A 14,139-nucleotide genomic window follows, 5' to 3' on the forward strand; every position below is an offset into this window, starting at 1 on the left:
TTCTACTTTATTGTATAAAAGGTAATCCTCTTAACCTACTTCTCATTACCGAGACTAGTGTCTCATTCATATCTGGTATTTGGCAATACCATGGGGGAATCATCTAAACTGGTTAATGTTATTTTTCTTGTATGCACTAAACATATTAAATTTGACTTGGATATTTCAATTTCCAGTTCTATGGATCAAGCCATAATTTATCCAAGACCCTACTTAATAAGGGATAACAAAAGTAATGAGCTTGTCTTTATGGAGATTAATTTAAATAAAAATTCAGCAAATTTAAAAATTAAAAAAAAAATAAAAATTGCCAAACTAACTTTATTGCCATTAATTAGTATATTTGAAATATGTGTAATATTCCTCTTTGCATTTTTTCCCCTTTTAGATGGGTTCTGTTATGTGACTACCATTTTATGTGTACCTGCCAAGTACCAATTCCACCCCAGAAAACACACACACACACACACACACACACAACAGTTAGCTTACCTCATTCTCCAGCTATAGATTCCATGAACCCCAGCAGAATGACATTGAGACCAAGCCAGGTTTACAAATGTAATGCCACGTGGCTTAGTTACGAAGGCCTTATCCCATATTAGTGTGGAGCCACCCCACCTGCCCAAAATCCAAAGCAGAAAACCAAAACCATAGGGGGAACTCGAGGCTTACCATTCAAAATGTCCCTCCTCCAATCCCTTCAATGCTGCTCTATTTCAACTCAAGCCTTCACCAAGGCCACCCAACCCATTAAAGGCCCAGAGCAGCAGCGGCGGCGGCACCACCACCGCCACCACCGCACCCAAATCAGACCCATCGGATCAGTCCCCACTGCCTACCAACCGCTCGACCAAATTCCCCTCCGGGATACCTTTGCTTGGAACTCCCTCCTCCGGGCCCACCTCGTCGACGGCAACTGCTGGCAAACCATCCTTGTCTACCGCCACATGCTCCTTTGCGGTGTCCGCCCGGACCGCCACACCCTTCCCGCCGTCCTCCGTGCTTCTGGTCTCTCCGATGCCTCCTCCAATGGAAAACAAGTCCATGCACACGCTCTTAAGCTTGGGTTCGCCTCAGATTCCTATGTCGTCACTGCACTTATGGAATTCTATGGCCAATTTGAAGGAGCTGACATTGCTGGCGTGGTTTTTAATTGCTCGAACCAGAAGAACTCCGTCTCCTGGACGCTGCTAGCCAAACTATACTTAATGGAGGACAAACCTAGTTTTGCATTGCAGTTGTTCCACCGAATGGTGAATTCAAACATGGAATTGGATGTGGTGGCATTGGCTACAGCGGCGAGAGCATGCGGACAATTGAGGTCAGTCCATGAAGGGAAGAAGCTTCTCAAGATTGCAGGAAGGACTGGATTGGAGTCTGATGTTTTAGTGGGCAATTCACTTTTGAAAATGTATTTGGATTGTGAAAGGATTGAAGAGGCTCGTGCTCTTTTCGACCAGATGCCATCAAAAGATGCGGTGGCCTGGACTACAATAATCAGTGGTTATGTGAATAATGGAGTTTTTAATGAAGGACTGAAGTTGTTTCGAGCTATGTGTATAGAAGGAGTGGCACCTGTTTCATTCACAGTCTCTGCGATCCTCCCAGCTTGTGCCAGGGTAGCTGCTTACAAACATGGTAAGGAGATTCATGGATGCATAATTCGACGTCAAATACATATGAATCCCACAGTTTCTAATGCTCTTATGGACATGTATGTGAAGTCAGGAAGCATCGAGGCAGCTTCAAAGATTTTTAATAGAATATTAGAGAAGGATGTTATATCCTGGACTGTGATGATATTGGGATATAGCTTACATGGGCGAGGTGATCGTGGAATTTCTCTATTTCATCAAATGGAGGAGAGTTCCACCGTATTACCTGATAGGACCACTTTTGCTGCAGCTCTCCATGCTTGTAGCACTGCTTGCATGGTTGAGGAGGGCAGGCATTTCTTCGAATTTATACAAGAACCAGAACTTGAGCATTTTGCTCTAATGGTTAGTCTTCTATCTCGTGCCGGGCTATTTGATGAAGTGCGGGCATTTGTGGAGGACCACCGGATAGGGCACCATGCTATGGTGCAGAGAGCAATGCTAGGAGGCTGCCGAGTGCACCGAAATATGAAGACGGGGAAGCGAATTGCTGAGCAATTGATTGAGCTAGAGCCACTGAATGCTGAAAACTATGTACTGATGTTAAATATGTACGCAGCCAGCCGAAAGTGGGATGTGGTAGAAGGGTTGAGGGAGACCATTCGAGACATGGGTTTGAAGCCAAAGAAGGCGTGTAGCTGGATTGAGGTTCGGAGGAAAGTTCATGTCTTTGGAGTGGGAGATGTTTCGCACCCGAGGTCGCAAAGGATATACTGGGAGCTAGAGTGCTTGATGAAGAGGATGAAAGCAGAGGGGCATGTCTTAGAGAAGGATTTCGGTCTGCATGATGTGGATGAAGAGAGGGAATGCATTCCTTGTGGCCATAGCGAGATGCTGGCTGTTGCTTTTGGGCTGATCAGCACGCAAGGGAGCACGACCTTGCGCGTGGCCAAGAACCTCAGTGTATGCAGAAGTTGCCATGCTTCATTGAAGATGATCTCCAGAATTGTTGGGAAGGAGATTGTGTTGAAGGATCCTCAGATCTTCCACCATTTTAAGGATGGGCTTTGTTCATGTAGAGATATGTGGTGATTGGGTGGAACAAGCTCATTATGGCCAATGACCAGCAGGCCAGCACCTTAGAAGAATGGGGATGCTGCTATGGAGAAAGTGAAGGATATCTAGAGTTGGAAGAATCAAGCTTGAATAAGTGAACTATCTCCTTCGGGAACGGATTAACTATGGGTCAAGGGGTCAAGGTGATAGAAAGGTTTGATTTAATAAATAAACATCACCCCAAACAGTTTATCCGCCATCAAGAGGTAAGGTTTTGAAACAGCAAGGTTAGGGGCAGTGCTGATGTAGAACATTGCAGCAAAAACTGGAAGCAGCGAGTGATGCAGAGCCTTGGAAGGGGAAAAAATGTAAAGCCCAGTTCCCCGAGTGCATCAAGTGATTATAAAGTAACAAATGCAAACTCTTCCAACTAAACAGTTTTGTGTTAAGAAAACCAAGGTTGGTTGGCACTGTATGCACTACAAAGATGTCAGAGGACATTATCCATCTTACTAATCAATATGATCACTTTTGATTTGCAAAGGATGTTTCACTTCTTTGGACAGAGCAACTTTTTTTTCCCCTCATGCAAGTGTTGGCGACCAAATGTGTGGTTAACCCTCTGAGCACCAAGAAACTATAGTAGCAGGATATGCTAGGCACAATTCTTAAGCAAAGCAAGTTGAACTGATTCAATAAGATCGAAACCAATCACAAAATTAATTATAGCAGCCGTAGAAGCTTTTTAGTAAAAACTTGAGAAAGTGGTCAGATCATAATAAATCATAGGACGGAGTTTGCATTTGCTGTTCATGCACGCAATGCAGAAGTTTAGCTATTACAATTGAGAAAAATAATCGGCGGAACAAGAAGGTAGCCAGAATGGAAAGATTGGTGGGAGCATACTTAAGCAACATAGCTATGTCTTTCAAACTACTAGGATTGAATCATTCACTCTTGTAGCCATCTCTGGAGAAAGAGAACCATCAATGGGGTAATGACTCGGACTTCATGCCATGTCAGAGCCTATCAAGGAGATGAAACCAACAGAATATAAAGCCAACAGAAGATGAGATGTCCAGAACTATTCTAATAAGTTGGTCATTCTTGACAATGGGATACATCATCCAATAAAAGCCACCTGTTGCTGGAGACAGCAGACAAACTAGATGTTGAGTAAATAACACAGCATGACTCCAACTAGATAGGGTAAAAAATAAAACATACATTTGATGCTAGTTAACATATATTTGGTTTTTGTCAAAAAAGAAAAGAAGAAGAAGAAGAAGAAAAAAAAAGACAACCACGCTAATAAATAGCCCGAGGATCCTTTGACCAACCTCAAACAACACCTGCTGTGCAACACAAATTCAGTCTAGAAGTTAATGGGAAAGCATGAAATGAGAAAAGAATGAGGCTGAATATAAAATCAGAGGCAGAGAATCGCGAAATCTGGTTTATGCTCAAATCCTTGGATGTGTACTTTCTGAAAATAACCAATCCAAAATTTCAAGTCCAATATAATCCTCTCCTATGTCTCCCGCCTGGATCGCTGACGCAGTGCTGCTGCATTCTCTTTCTCATTTTCCTCTTTCTTTTCAGTAGTGCTTCCTACTCCGCCATTCTTAGTGGCTTTAGCCCTCTTGGCTCTAGAGGTGGTCTTTGGTGGTGCCTGCCAAAAAAGTTTTCTGTAAGCAAAACTTTTTACAATTTAGCAAATAAACAATAAAAAGAATAGAGGAACAAAAAAGAAAGGTCAAAACCCACTGCAGGTTTCTTTCTGCCAAAAAGAATTCTGAAGATAACTGTAGCGAGGACCACAACAATAGCCACCATGATTCCAATCGTCAGGTTTGGCTGTTTTTCTCCTTTCTCAATGACACCCTGCAAAACAAATCATTTGGACCTGAATATGATTCCATGCTTAAACTCTACGAAGGCGTACAAAACATAATAAGATTTGGAAGAGGGGAAAAACAAACAAAAATACATTTATATGCTATGCAATCAGAATTATGTTTTCAAGGCCATGAAGCTGCAAATAAAGCTTGAAGCCTTGAAATGATAAAGCACTATAGTATTTATCAAAAGATGTGCTCCCCTTTGAACCCTCTCTATCTAATGGATTAGAGAGATGCAAGCAAAGTGTTGAATGATACTATCAAACAATTTGTTCAGCTGCTCCTGTCAGATGTCCATTGACAGGTGCAATTTACGACTGTGATAATGAGGAATCAACTAATAGAGATATCCGCTTATTCTGATGACATAGTAAGAACTGAATGGATTATATAGCACTATTAACTATTGACTATCAAGTAAATGATAATCAGCTTAAAAAAAGGTCAAGTTCTACTAAATGAATGATAGTTTGTTTCAAAAAATTATATAGCTTCCAACAAATCCAGAGTTTCTAAATTTTGTTGAAATTTTTATTTAGTATATATACATAGAAGCAATTTGCTTTTACAGTTGGAGAAATCCCTTAAAATGTTTATTCTAGGATCCACATTAATAGATTGACGAAAATGTTATATCAGTAACTGCAGTAAGCAACACAATAATGGCATGGGCCACTTACGATGATCTTGGACCTGTATGGCGCAAAGACGGGAATGTCTGCTACTTTGTAAAGAACATCAAATACTTTCTTCTGCAATTGCCCAATAATCATATTAAAAATTGATTAGGCAGAAATGCCATGAGATAACTACATCTGAAAAACAAACAATTTTAAGAGACATTACTAGTACCTGGAAGCTAGCAAGCGCATCTGAAAATCCAGAAACTGCTTCTTCAGCCTTCTGCTTTGATTGCTCAGCTTCATATTTAGGCTTCCACATCTTTTCCCTATATGATTCAGCCACTTTCTCGTCAACAGCTATCAAAATATTGTCAAACAGAATGCCATCCTGCATTGTCCAAATCTCAATCCCAATGGAAGCAATAGGCTCAAAATCAGGTTTGTCAAGCTCAAAATAGTCAGGATTTGGTATCTGCCGTGGTTTCCAGATACCCTTGTAGTTTGGGTTGTCAATCAAAGGAGCATGCCACTTTCCCTTGTATGCTGGATTTTTCTTCATTGGTCTCTTCCACTCACAGCATCCAGGTGCTTCCTCGCACTTTGGGTTATCAATTTTTGGTGCTTCCCATTCTCCATCTTCTTCATCATCCCAGTCCGCTGGTTTGGTGGCGTCAGGATCATCAATTTCCTCAGGCTCATCATCCAACCACCCTTCCGGCTTGACAGCTTCCTCATCTTCGATCTCCTCAGGAGCATTCTCATCCCAATCATCAGGTTTCACAGCATCAGGATCTGGAATTTTAGCCCTCTCATCCCAGTCCTCAGGCTTCTTATCATCTGGATCAGGAATCGTTTTGGGTGGAATAAGCGGTGGTTCAAAATCATCAGCAGATAAAAAGTTTGCCTTCTTCTTTCCCTCCCCATCTATCAAAATCGTTAACTCATTATCAGGTTTCAGACTAGCAGTGTAAACATGAGTGAATTTGTCATATGGGACTGATGGTGGGTTCTTTAGATGATGCTCGACAAAGACACCAGTTTTTGGACTCTTGTGCTTAAGGATGAAGTGCACCTTATTTGTAGAGCCACACTTGTCAGGTCCAAACATGATGGAATAGGGTGACTCATTGTCAAACTCCCTGGGAGTCCATCCGGCATCTTGAGGTCTGAGATACTTCAGATAAGCACCTCCACACTCAAGCCCATTCTGAAATCGAGTTTCATATTGAAAAACCAGGGTTCTATCCTTGATGTTAACTGGTTCATCAAGGTCTTTGACTATTGCATACTTCTTCGCCTTTTCGCTTACAAGAAGGCCATAGTCTTCATGTCCATCACTCTGGGAATGTTTCCATATACCTGTGCCCAACAGGCAAAAACAAGGCCTCTTTTAGAAGGATGTAGCCAAAGGGAAAAAATAATTAGAAAACTTGTAGAAGTCAGCAAGCACATTCTGCAATTGATAACTGTACTTGGCAACCGATGTCCTTAGGATAGCAGCAGAGATGTTAAAATTCGAAAACCTAAAGGCATGGCCATGTTAAACATGCAAAGATTAAACAAGCCATAATCAGTCACTACTCGAACTAGATATGTTACTGTAATAAAAAGGAGGGCGCCCTCAGTGGGCGTTCCTCCCATAGCCTGACAGTAATACTTGGCTTTAAGCCAGGCATTACATGCTGTTTTGCCCGAGGCAAAACGGCTATAAATGGCCATTGATGGCTAGATCAGTTATGGTTTTGAGGGCCCTTATATAAAGCCCCCCCACCTCCCTAGTTGAAAGTGCATGAAAAAATTTCTCTTCTTGCATTTTCTTGTTTTCTCTCTTGATTGGGGCATTCAGGCCGTGGAAATAATGGATGTTGCTCTCGTAATGCATTTCTTCACTGAGTAGAAACTCTGGCGTCTCAAGCTTTAGAGGTTCAAACTTTGGGACACGTGAAACAACCTCTGAAGGATCAAATTTTTGGGATTGCTAGGTATACAGAAATTGTACAATACTAGAGATGGTTAGGTCAATAATGGCACAAGTAAACCTACCGATATGTTATTGGGGGGACCAACAAGGAACCTAATTTAAATAACTTGTGGCCATGGGGTTCAACGAGTTTTGTTCATGATACTTCTCACAAGCATGAAAAGTTGAGCCCTAGAAGAAGAAAATGTATCTTTATAAGATACCCAAAGCATTCCAAGGGCTATGTTTTAATAGGTGAACAATCTGATGGAAGTGTGACTGAAATTGAATCACGAGATATGGATTTTATAGAAGATGAATTCCCAAGTAGAAGAGAGGTTGATAGAAACTTAGAATTATATGAAGTTATAGATCAAAAGAAAGATGCTCCAAGTGGCCTAGTAGAGGATGAAGAAGAATTTCTCTAACTCCTAGGGATAGTAAGAGCGACTTACCACCTAGTGGGAGTACACCATTACAAGATGATCAACATCAACCTCAACTGCGTAGAAGTCAACATGGAAACATTCCCCGTAGTTGTTTTGAGATTGAAGGGGAAGCTTTCATGGTTGCTCCACATGATGATGATGAGCCTAGAACAGTTGAAGAGGCTCTCTCATCTTCTGCTAAAGATGAGTAGATAAAAGCATTAGATGATGAGTTGGAGTCAATGAGGACTCATCAGGTCTAGAATCTGGTAGATTTACCGCCAAGGCGAAAAGCAATTGGGAACAAATGGGTTCTAAAAGTCAAATGCAAGGCGGATGGGTCAATAAAAAGGCATAAAGCTCGCCTTGTGGCAAAGGATTATACCCAGCAGGAGGGTATAGACTATAAGAAAACCTTCTTTCCAGTTGTGAGGTTTACCTCAATTCGCCTAATTTTGGCCATAGTTGCAAAGTTTGATTTAGAATTATATCAAATGGACATTAAGACTGCATTTCTCAATAGAGAACTAGATAAGAATGTCTATATGAATCAACTAATTAGTTTTGTGGTCAAAGGACAAGAGCGCAAAGTATGTAAGCTCAATTGGTCCATTTATGGCCTGAAACAATCATCTAGGCAATGGTACCTTAGATTCCATCGAGCCATTCTATCGAATGAGTTTACGATGATTGAGAAAGACCATTGTGTCAATGTTAAACGGTCCAAGGATGGTTTCATTATATTGTCATTATATGTTGATGACATATTGTTGGCCGGAAATGATAAGGAGTTAATTGTCGCCACGAAAGAATGACTATCCTCCAATTTTGAAATGAAGGATATGGGTGAAGCAGACTACATTCTGGGAGCTAAGATCTTTAGAGATCACTTAAAGAGACTTATGGGCATGTCTCAAAAGACCTATATGGAAAAAATTCTTAAATGCTTCCAGATGTATGACTGTAAGCCTATTGACACTCCTATAGCGAAAGGTAAAAACTTATATCAAGAAATGTATCCTAAGACTCCAGTAGAAATTGAGAAAATATCTCGTGTTCCCTATGCCAGTGATGTAAGCAGTTTGATGTATGCTATGACGTGTACATGACTAGACATATGTTATTCAGTTGGCTTAGTCAGCATATTTCAATCCAACTCCGAAATTCTTCATTACAAAACCGTCAAGAGAGTTTTAAGATACCTCAAGGGGACAATAGACTATGTGCTTTACTATCAGGGTTCAGATTTACAGCTTATTGGCTATACTGACGATGGTTGGGGCAGCGATCTGCATGAGCGCAAATCGACTTCTAGATATGCTTTCTTGCTTAATAATGGCACAATTACCTGGAGTAGTAAGAAACAACCCTGTATCGGTTTATCGACCATGGAGTCGGAATATATAGTATGTTCAACAGCTGTTGAAGAAGCAGTTTGGTTGAGGAGGTTTCTGCAACACCTTGGAGTTATTAAGGATGCTTCAGATCCTATGACGATTCATTGTGATAATACGACAACAATTGCCTATACTAAGGATCCAAAGTATCATGGAAGAACCAAATATATTGGCATTCGATATCACTATGTGAGGGATATGATTGCACATAAGAAGGTGGTCCTGAAATATATTTCTACAAGTCGCATGGTTGCGGATCCCTTGACTAAGCCTATAGCAAAAGATGCTTTTAAGACACATGTTAAAAGTTTAGGGTTGCGTAGATTGTATTTTTTTTCTTCAGTTGACTATGATTTGTATACCTATTTGGGATATTAACGCTATTCATTGTTTGGTACTTTGTCACATAGCATGATTGATGATGATCACACATGAACATACTACATGATTATAGTATGTAAAGGTATGTCGATAGGCATATATTGGCTCACTCACATGAGCAATCGCCTCTAGCGCTTGGATAGCGAGCTGAGATAAGACAATATTTTTGGGCTTGTGGAACAAATTAGGATGATAAACACAAATATGTTGCCTTAGTTGGAGTTAAGATGAAGTTCTTTTTAAGTGTATGGACTTGATAAGCGACCTGTGGTTAGCCAGATGTGAGATCTACTTTTGGCGCCTTGGGGAGGCAAACAAAATGAGAACTCAAGTTAGGCACTTGATAAGCGACCAGACTAAGATCTGTATCATATTTTAGAGTTTAGACATACACTCTTTATCAAAGAAAACTCCATCGTAGCATGTGGTTCATACTACATGTGCTTAATTTGACCAACTATGGAAGTGAGAGAATGAATCCCTACTTGATCACTGTGTAAGTCCTTGAGTCATTTAATTGACTTATTCTATACTCTTGTTTACTTTTGACTACGTCATAAGACTAAGGTTTTGATGTCAGCTACTATAGCGTGTTGCCTATGACTATGATTGATACAGTCTAAAGGGGGCATTTGTGGAAAAGCAGTTAGACCAAGATTAAGTGGCATGAGGGCGAAGGAAAGACTATTCATTGACACATCAGTGAGTGTATTTGCTGTCGACAGGTTATGGCGCTATAGCGTATAGTGACATAATCGTGAATACATCACGGTAATCTATAAGGATTAAGCATTATTTTGAGTATTTATCCTCGAAAGAGTTTAAAAAAGGCTTGATCTACTGTGTCTGAAAAGGTCTAGGGCATAACGAGATACTTAGAGATGTTGCTATACTGGCTCTCTCGTGAAAGATTTGGTGTAGTGCTCCCATATTTTTTCTATATGTGTGTTCGGTGGTTGCACAATCTGTTTGCTAGTATGAACAAGATTGAGTACACTTAAGGAGATGTATGACTGGGGTCATGCCCACTGTGCGCGAGTGAGAGATGTAATAAAAGGGAGGGCACTCTCAGTGGGCGTTTCTCCCATAGCCTGACAGTAACATCTTGCTTTAAGCTAGGCATTACATGCTGTTTTGCCCAAAAGGCAAAACGACCATAAATGACAATTGAATTTAATCCAGCCATCAATTATGGTTTTGTGGGGCCTATATAAAGCCCCCCTCCCTAGTTGAAAGTGCACGGAAAAATTTCTCTTACATCTTCTTGTGTTTTCTCTTGAATGGGGCATTCAGGCTGTGGAAATAGTGGACGTTGTTCTCGTAATGCATTCCTTCACTAAGCAGAAACTCGGGCGGCTCAAGCTTTGGAGGTTCAAACTTTGGAACACGTGAAGCAACCTCTAAAAAATCAAATTTTTGGAATTGCTAGGTATACAAATTTCCGCTATAATATTTATTTGTATACATAATTTCTAACTGTTACAATCAAACCAAGTTCCATATTCAAAGGAAGTTAAAATTTTAAAAAGAATGCAGGAGTCCTGTACTAGGAGTTGGTGAGTCAGTTACCCAAGTAGAAAAAGCTCCAGCGATAGATAATTTTATTATCAAAGAATGAAGTTAGGATGCATCCATCTCATTTCTCAAAAAAAAAAAATGATGCATATATTTAACTTTTAAAATTTTTAATTGTTGATTATTTTTATCACCATTATTCTGCTCTTGTCGCATCATGCTGCATGGTATGAATTTTTATGTGCGCGCCTTAATTGACAGGTGGTGAAGACTGCAAACAGAACCCTTTTAATATTTGTGTCCAGGACAGAAAAATATTCAACAATTAGTTGAGAAAACTGAAGTTGCTTACGATTGGTACAAACTTCTCCTCCTACTGAATAAGTAAATACTGGCATGGTCCTGGTCAACCAAAAGAAAGGACACATAGTGCAGGCAGACTTGCACAATGTAACTATGAATTAAATTCACATTCCATACAAAGGAAAGTGTAACAGAAGCAAGACGATGCCTATCAAGATGTGGCTAATGTAAGCTTGTTCCTTTTTAAATGCTGAGCTTTACCCGTCAAAATAGTTTCATGTAACACTACATACACTAATATAAAAAAGAGAAGCTTTTGTGAATAAAATTGATAACAATCATGATGAATATTAGAATTTAAGAATTCTAAAATATCGTATTAATTTAATTTGCATCCAGAGGAACCATGGCGATTTCAATTATTTTCTGTTGAAGTATCTTAAAAACTTGCGAGCTTCAAAAAATTCAAGAAACACTACTAATATATTATGCAGGCATATTAGAAGTGATTTGAGTGAGATATTTGTCTGTTTGGCATGCCACTTGTTCAGACTGGGTGCCTCATAACCAATCAATCTATAATATGAGTTCTGTTTCGATCTGTACTAACATGTTCTGTTCTACTATCACATCCAGACCTAAGACCAGCAATGGATATCAAAACAATCGATATATTTTCACAGAATCAATATAAATAAATATGCACAGAATCGATTCACATGAAGCTTATTTGCAATTACATCACTTATCGAACTATCAAATGCAGAAAATAGTTATTTTAGGTGAATCAAGAATCTTCCTCTGATCTAAAGCAAGGAATGTAAACTGTTATGATGGTTTACACTACAAATGCCAAAATTAAATCGTTAAATGATTCATCCTCTTCATCAAAATAAACCTATTCGATCATTATCCAAATGTGCAACGTCCTACAATTGAACATGTTCTTGTTGGTAGTCACGTCAGTGCACTTACTACATGAATCAACAAATTTACTGGAGAGGATCCTGACTCAATCAAATAAACCCGACCCACAACAATGAGTACTTCATGATTACAATATCATAACAATGACCATGACTGTGATAAAGGTCCGAGGAAAGAAATGTCTTCGGCCGGCTACAAACAGACAACAAGAGAGAACACACAAGACTAATATCATAAATCATCTAACGAAAGGCGCATAGATCCAATAGCTGAAAGTATAACTCTCTTCTCTAATCTAATCGCATTTCTACATTTTTTAAACATCACTTTTGAAAAATGAATTTATTCATAACTATCTGGAATATCGGATCTAAAAGCAATACCATTGTAATCTTCCTTCCCGGAAACTACCCAATTTTTCTCGAAAGATACATCGAACGGCTCGTATAACAACTGAAACAAAGATCCATCATTTCTTGTTAAATATAAAAGACCTAAAGCGTAAGAACAACAAACGATTATTCATTTTATCAGCCGTAATTAATATAGAACGAAACAAGAATTACTAGATCCGAGGCGCGAAGCTGGAGAGCGAAGCATTGGATCAGAATGAGCAGCAGCAGTGGTGCAATCCGTCTTCCGTCCATCACAGGTGAAACAGAAACCTACATGGAGGGGAAAAAAAAGTTTGAGAGAAGTTTGGGATCGGAGAGAGGCGATCGAGAACACTAACCCTAGATGAAAGTGCCGGAGGGGCGGATTCGTCGAAAGATGTGAGGAGGAGAGATAGTACAGGAGTAGCTGGCGGCGGCTGAGATGTGGCGACGACGAGCCTGGGGAGCTCTGGACTGTTCTCCCCGCTCTTTCGTTTCCGTCTGCGGACGTGATTATAAGAAGCCTACGCATGAGTTGGTACGCCCGGTTATCTCATTTGACACGTTGCACCACTAATGCGATAATGCCGCATCATCCAAATTTTCTCATCATTGAATGGATTGGATTTGTTTCTGTTGGGGGGAATACGGTTTTTCCCCAGCAATATAGTAACCCCGCCCCTAAGAAGCCGCATAACCGCCGACCTTGGACAACCGAAGTCGGCGTCCGATCTCGGAACGTCCGACCTCAGAACCTCCGATCTGGAGAATTTCCGACACCCGAGGTCTATTCTTGTCGACCACCTACTACGGCCGTACCCCCGAGGTCCGGCCAAGGGCCATATCCTGCCACTGCCCCAGCATTTATTGCGCATGACCTCTACAAACCCCAGTTCACTCAACAATTAATGCGGACCTCCGGCCTACTCAACAATTAATGCACACTTCCGGCTTACTCAACAATTAATGCGCACCTCCGGCTTACTCAACAATTAATGCGCATGGCTCCTATTATCTACGGACCTACAGCTCTCCACGGCAAATCAGCTCAGCAGAGTTTAGTCAACCATGAGAAGTCTCTGATCTCGGCCTTACCTCCGACATCAATGCAATTATTCACCCGATCGCGTGCCAGCTCGGGTCGTACGACGGCCTCATCTCCGACATCAATGCAATGATTCACCCGATCGTGTGCCAGTCCAAGCAACATGCCGAGCCGTACAACGGTCTCGCCCCATCACATCACAGGTAAACTGACCCCCCTTATAAAAGGGAACCCTTGCTCCTCAAAGGGGGGTTGGACACAGAAAACTCAAAAAAATACTGTTCTCCTCTTTCTCCTTCAAACACAGCTTGCCCCCCCTCTGACTTAAGCATCAGAGGGCCGGCGCCGGAAAACCCGGCCACCGGCTTTTCTGTAGGCACCCCGACGGAGGACGCCGCCCGCCGACGGACCGCCGCTCCCCTGTGTCCACCTGCCGCTCCCCCTCCTCGACCGATGACCGCCCCCGGGTCCAATTTCCAGCAACAGTTAGCGCTAGAGGAAGGGCCCGAGTCGCGATCATGAAGTTGAGAAGTAAGGGAGCCTCCAATATCTTCCGGCGTCCCCCACAGAGTCCTGGACACTCCGTCCAGAATTCGCCTACTCTGGCTGACCCGGTTCCCCAGGTCCAGCC

At 41.2% G+C, this 14,139-nt stretch overlaps 2 protein-coding genes across 2 annotated transcripts; one reads left to right on the top strand and one right to left on the bottom strand.

The window, feature by feature from the left end:
• Window positions 1-683: 683 nt before the first annotated feature.
• LOC103698091 (pentatricopeptide repeat-containing protein At3g12770-like) lies at window positions 684-2,690 on the top strand. The gene has a single exon (XM_008780065.2). The coding sequence runs from the start codon at window positions 684-686 to the stop codon at window positions 2,688-2,690; it is 2,007 nt and encodes a 668-aa protein (XP_008778287.1).
• A 1,039-nt stretch (window positions 2,691-3,729) lies between these two features.
• Window positions 3,730-12,599, bottom strand: LOC103698092 (calnexin homolog; the record flags this gene model as incomplete). Its single annotated transcript, XM_008780066.3, has 5 exons — window positions 3,730-4,326; window positions 4,422-4,538; window positions 5,236-5,307; window positions 5,408-6,537; window positions 12,473-12,599. Coding segments are annotated over 5 exons (1,587 nt in total), but the record flags the coding sequence as incomplete, so codon positions are not given.
• Window positions 12,600-14,139: the final 1,540 nt, after the last annotated feature.

The sequence above is a fragment of the Phoenix dactylifera genome, unplaced genomic scaffold, assembly GCF_009389715.1.
Source record: "Phoenix dactylifera cultivar Barhee BC4 unplaced genomic scaffold, palm_55x_up_171113_PBpolish2nd_filt_p 000349F, whole genome shotgun sequence".
Classification (NCBI taxonomy): domain Eukaryota; kingdom Viridiplantae; phylum Streptophyta; class Magnoliopsida; order Arecales; family Arecaceae; genus Phoenix; species Phoenix dactylifera.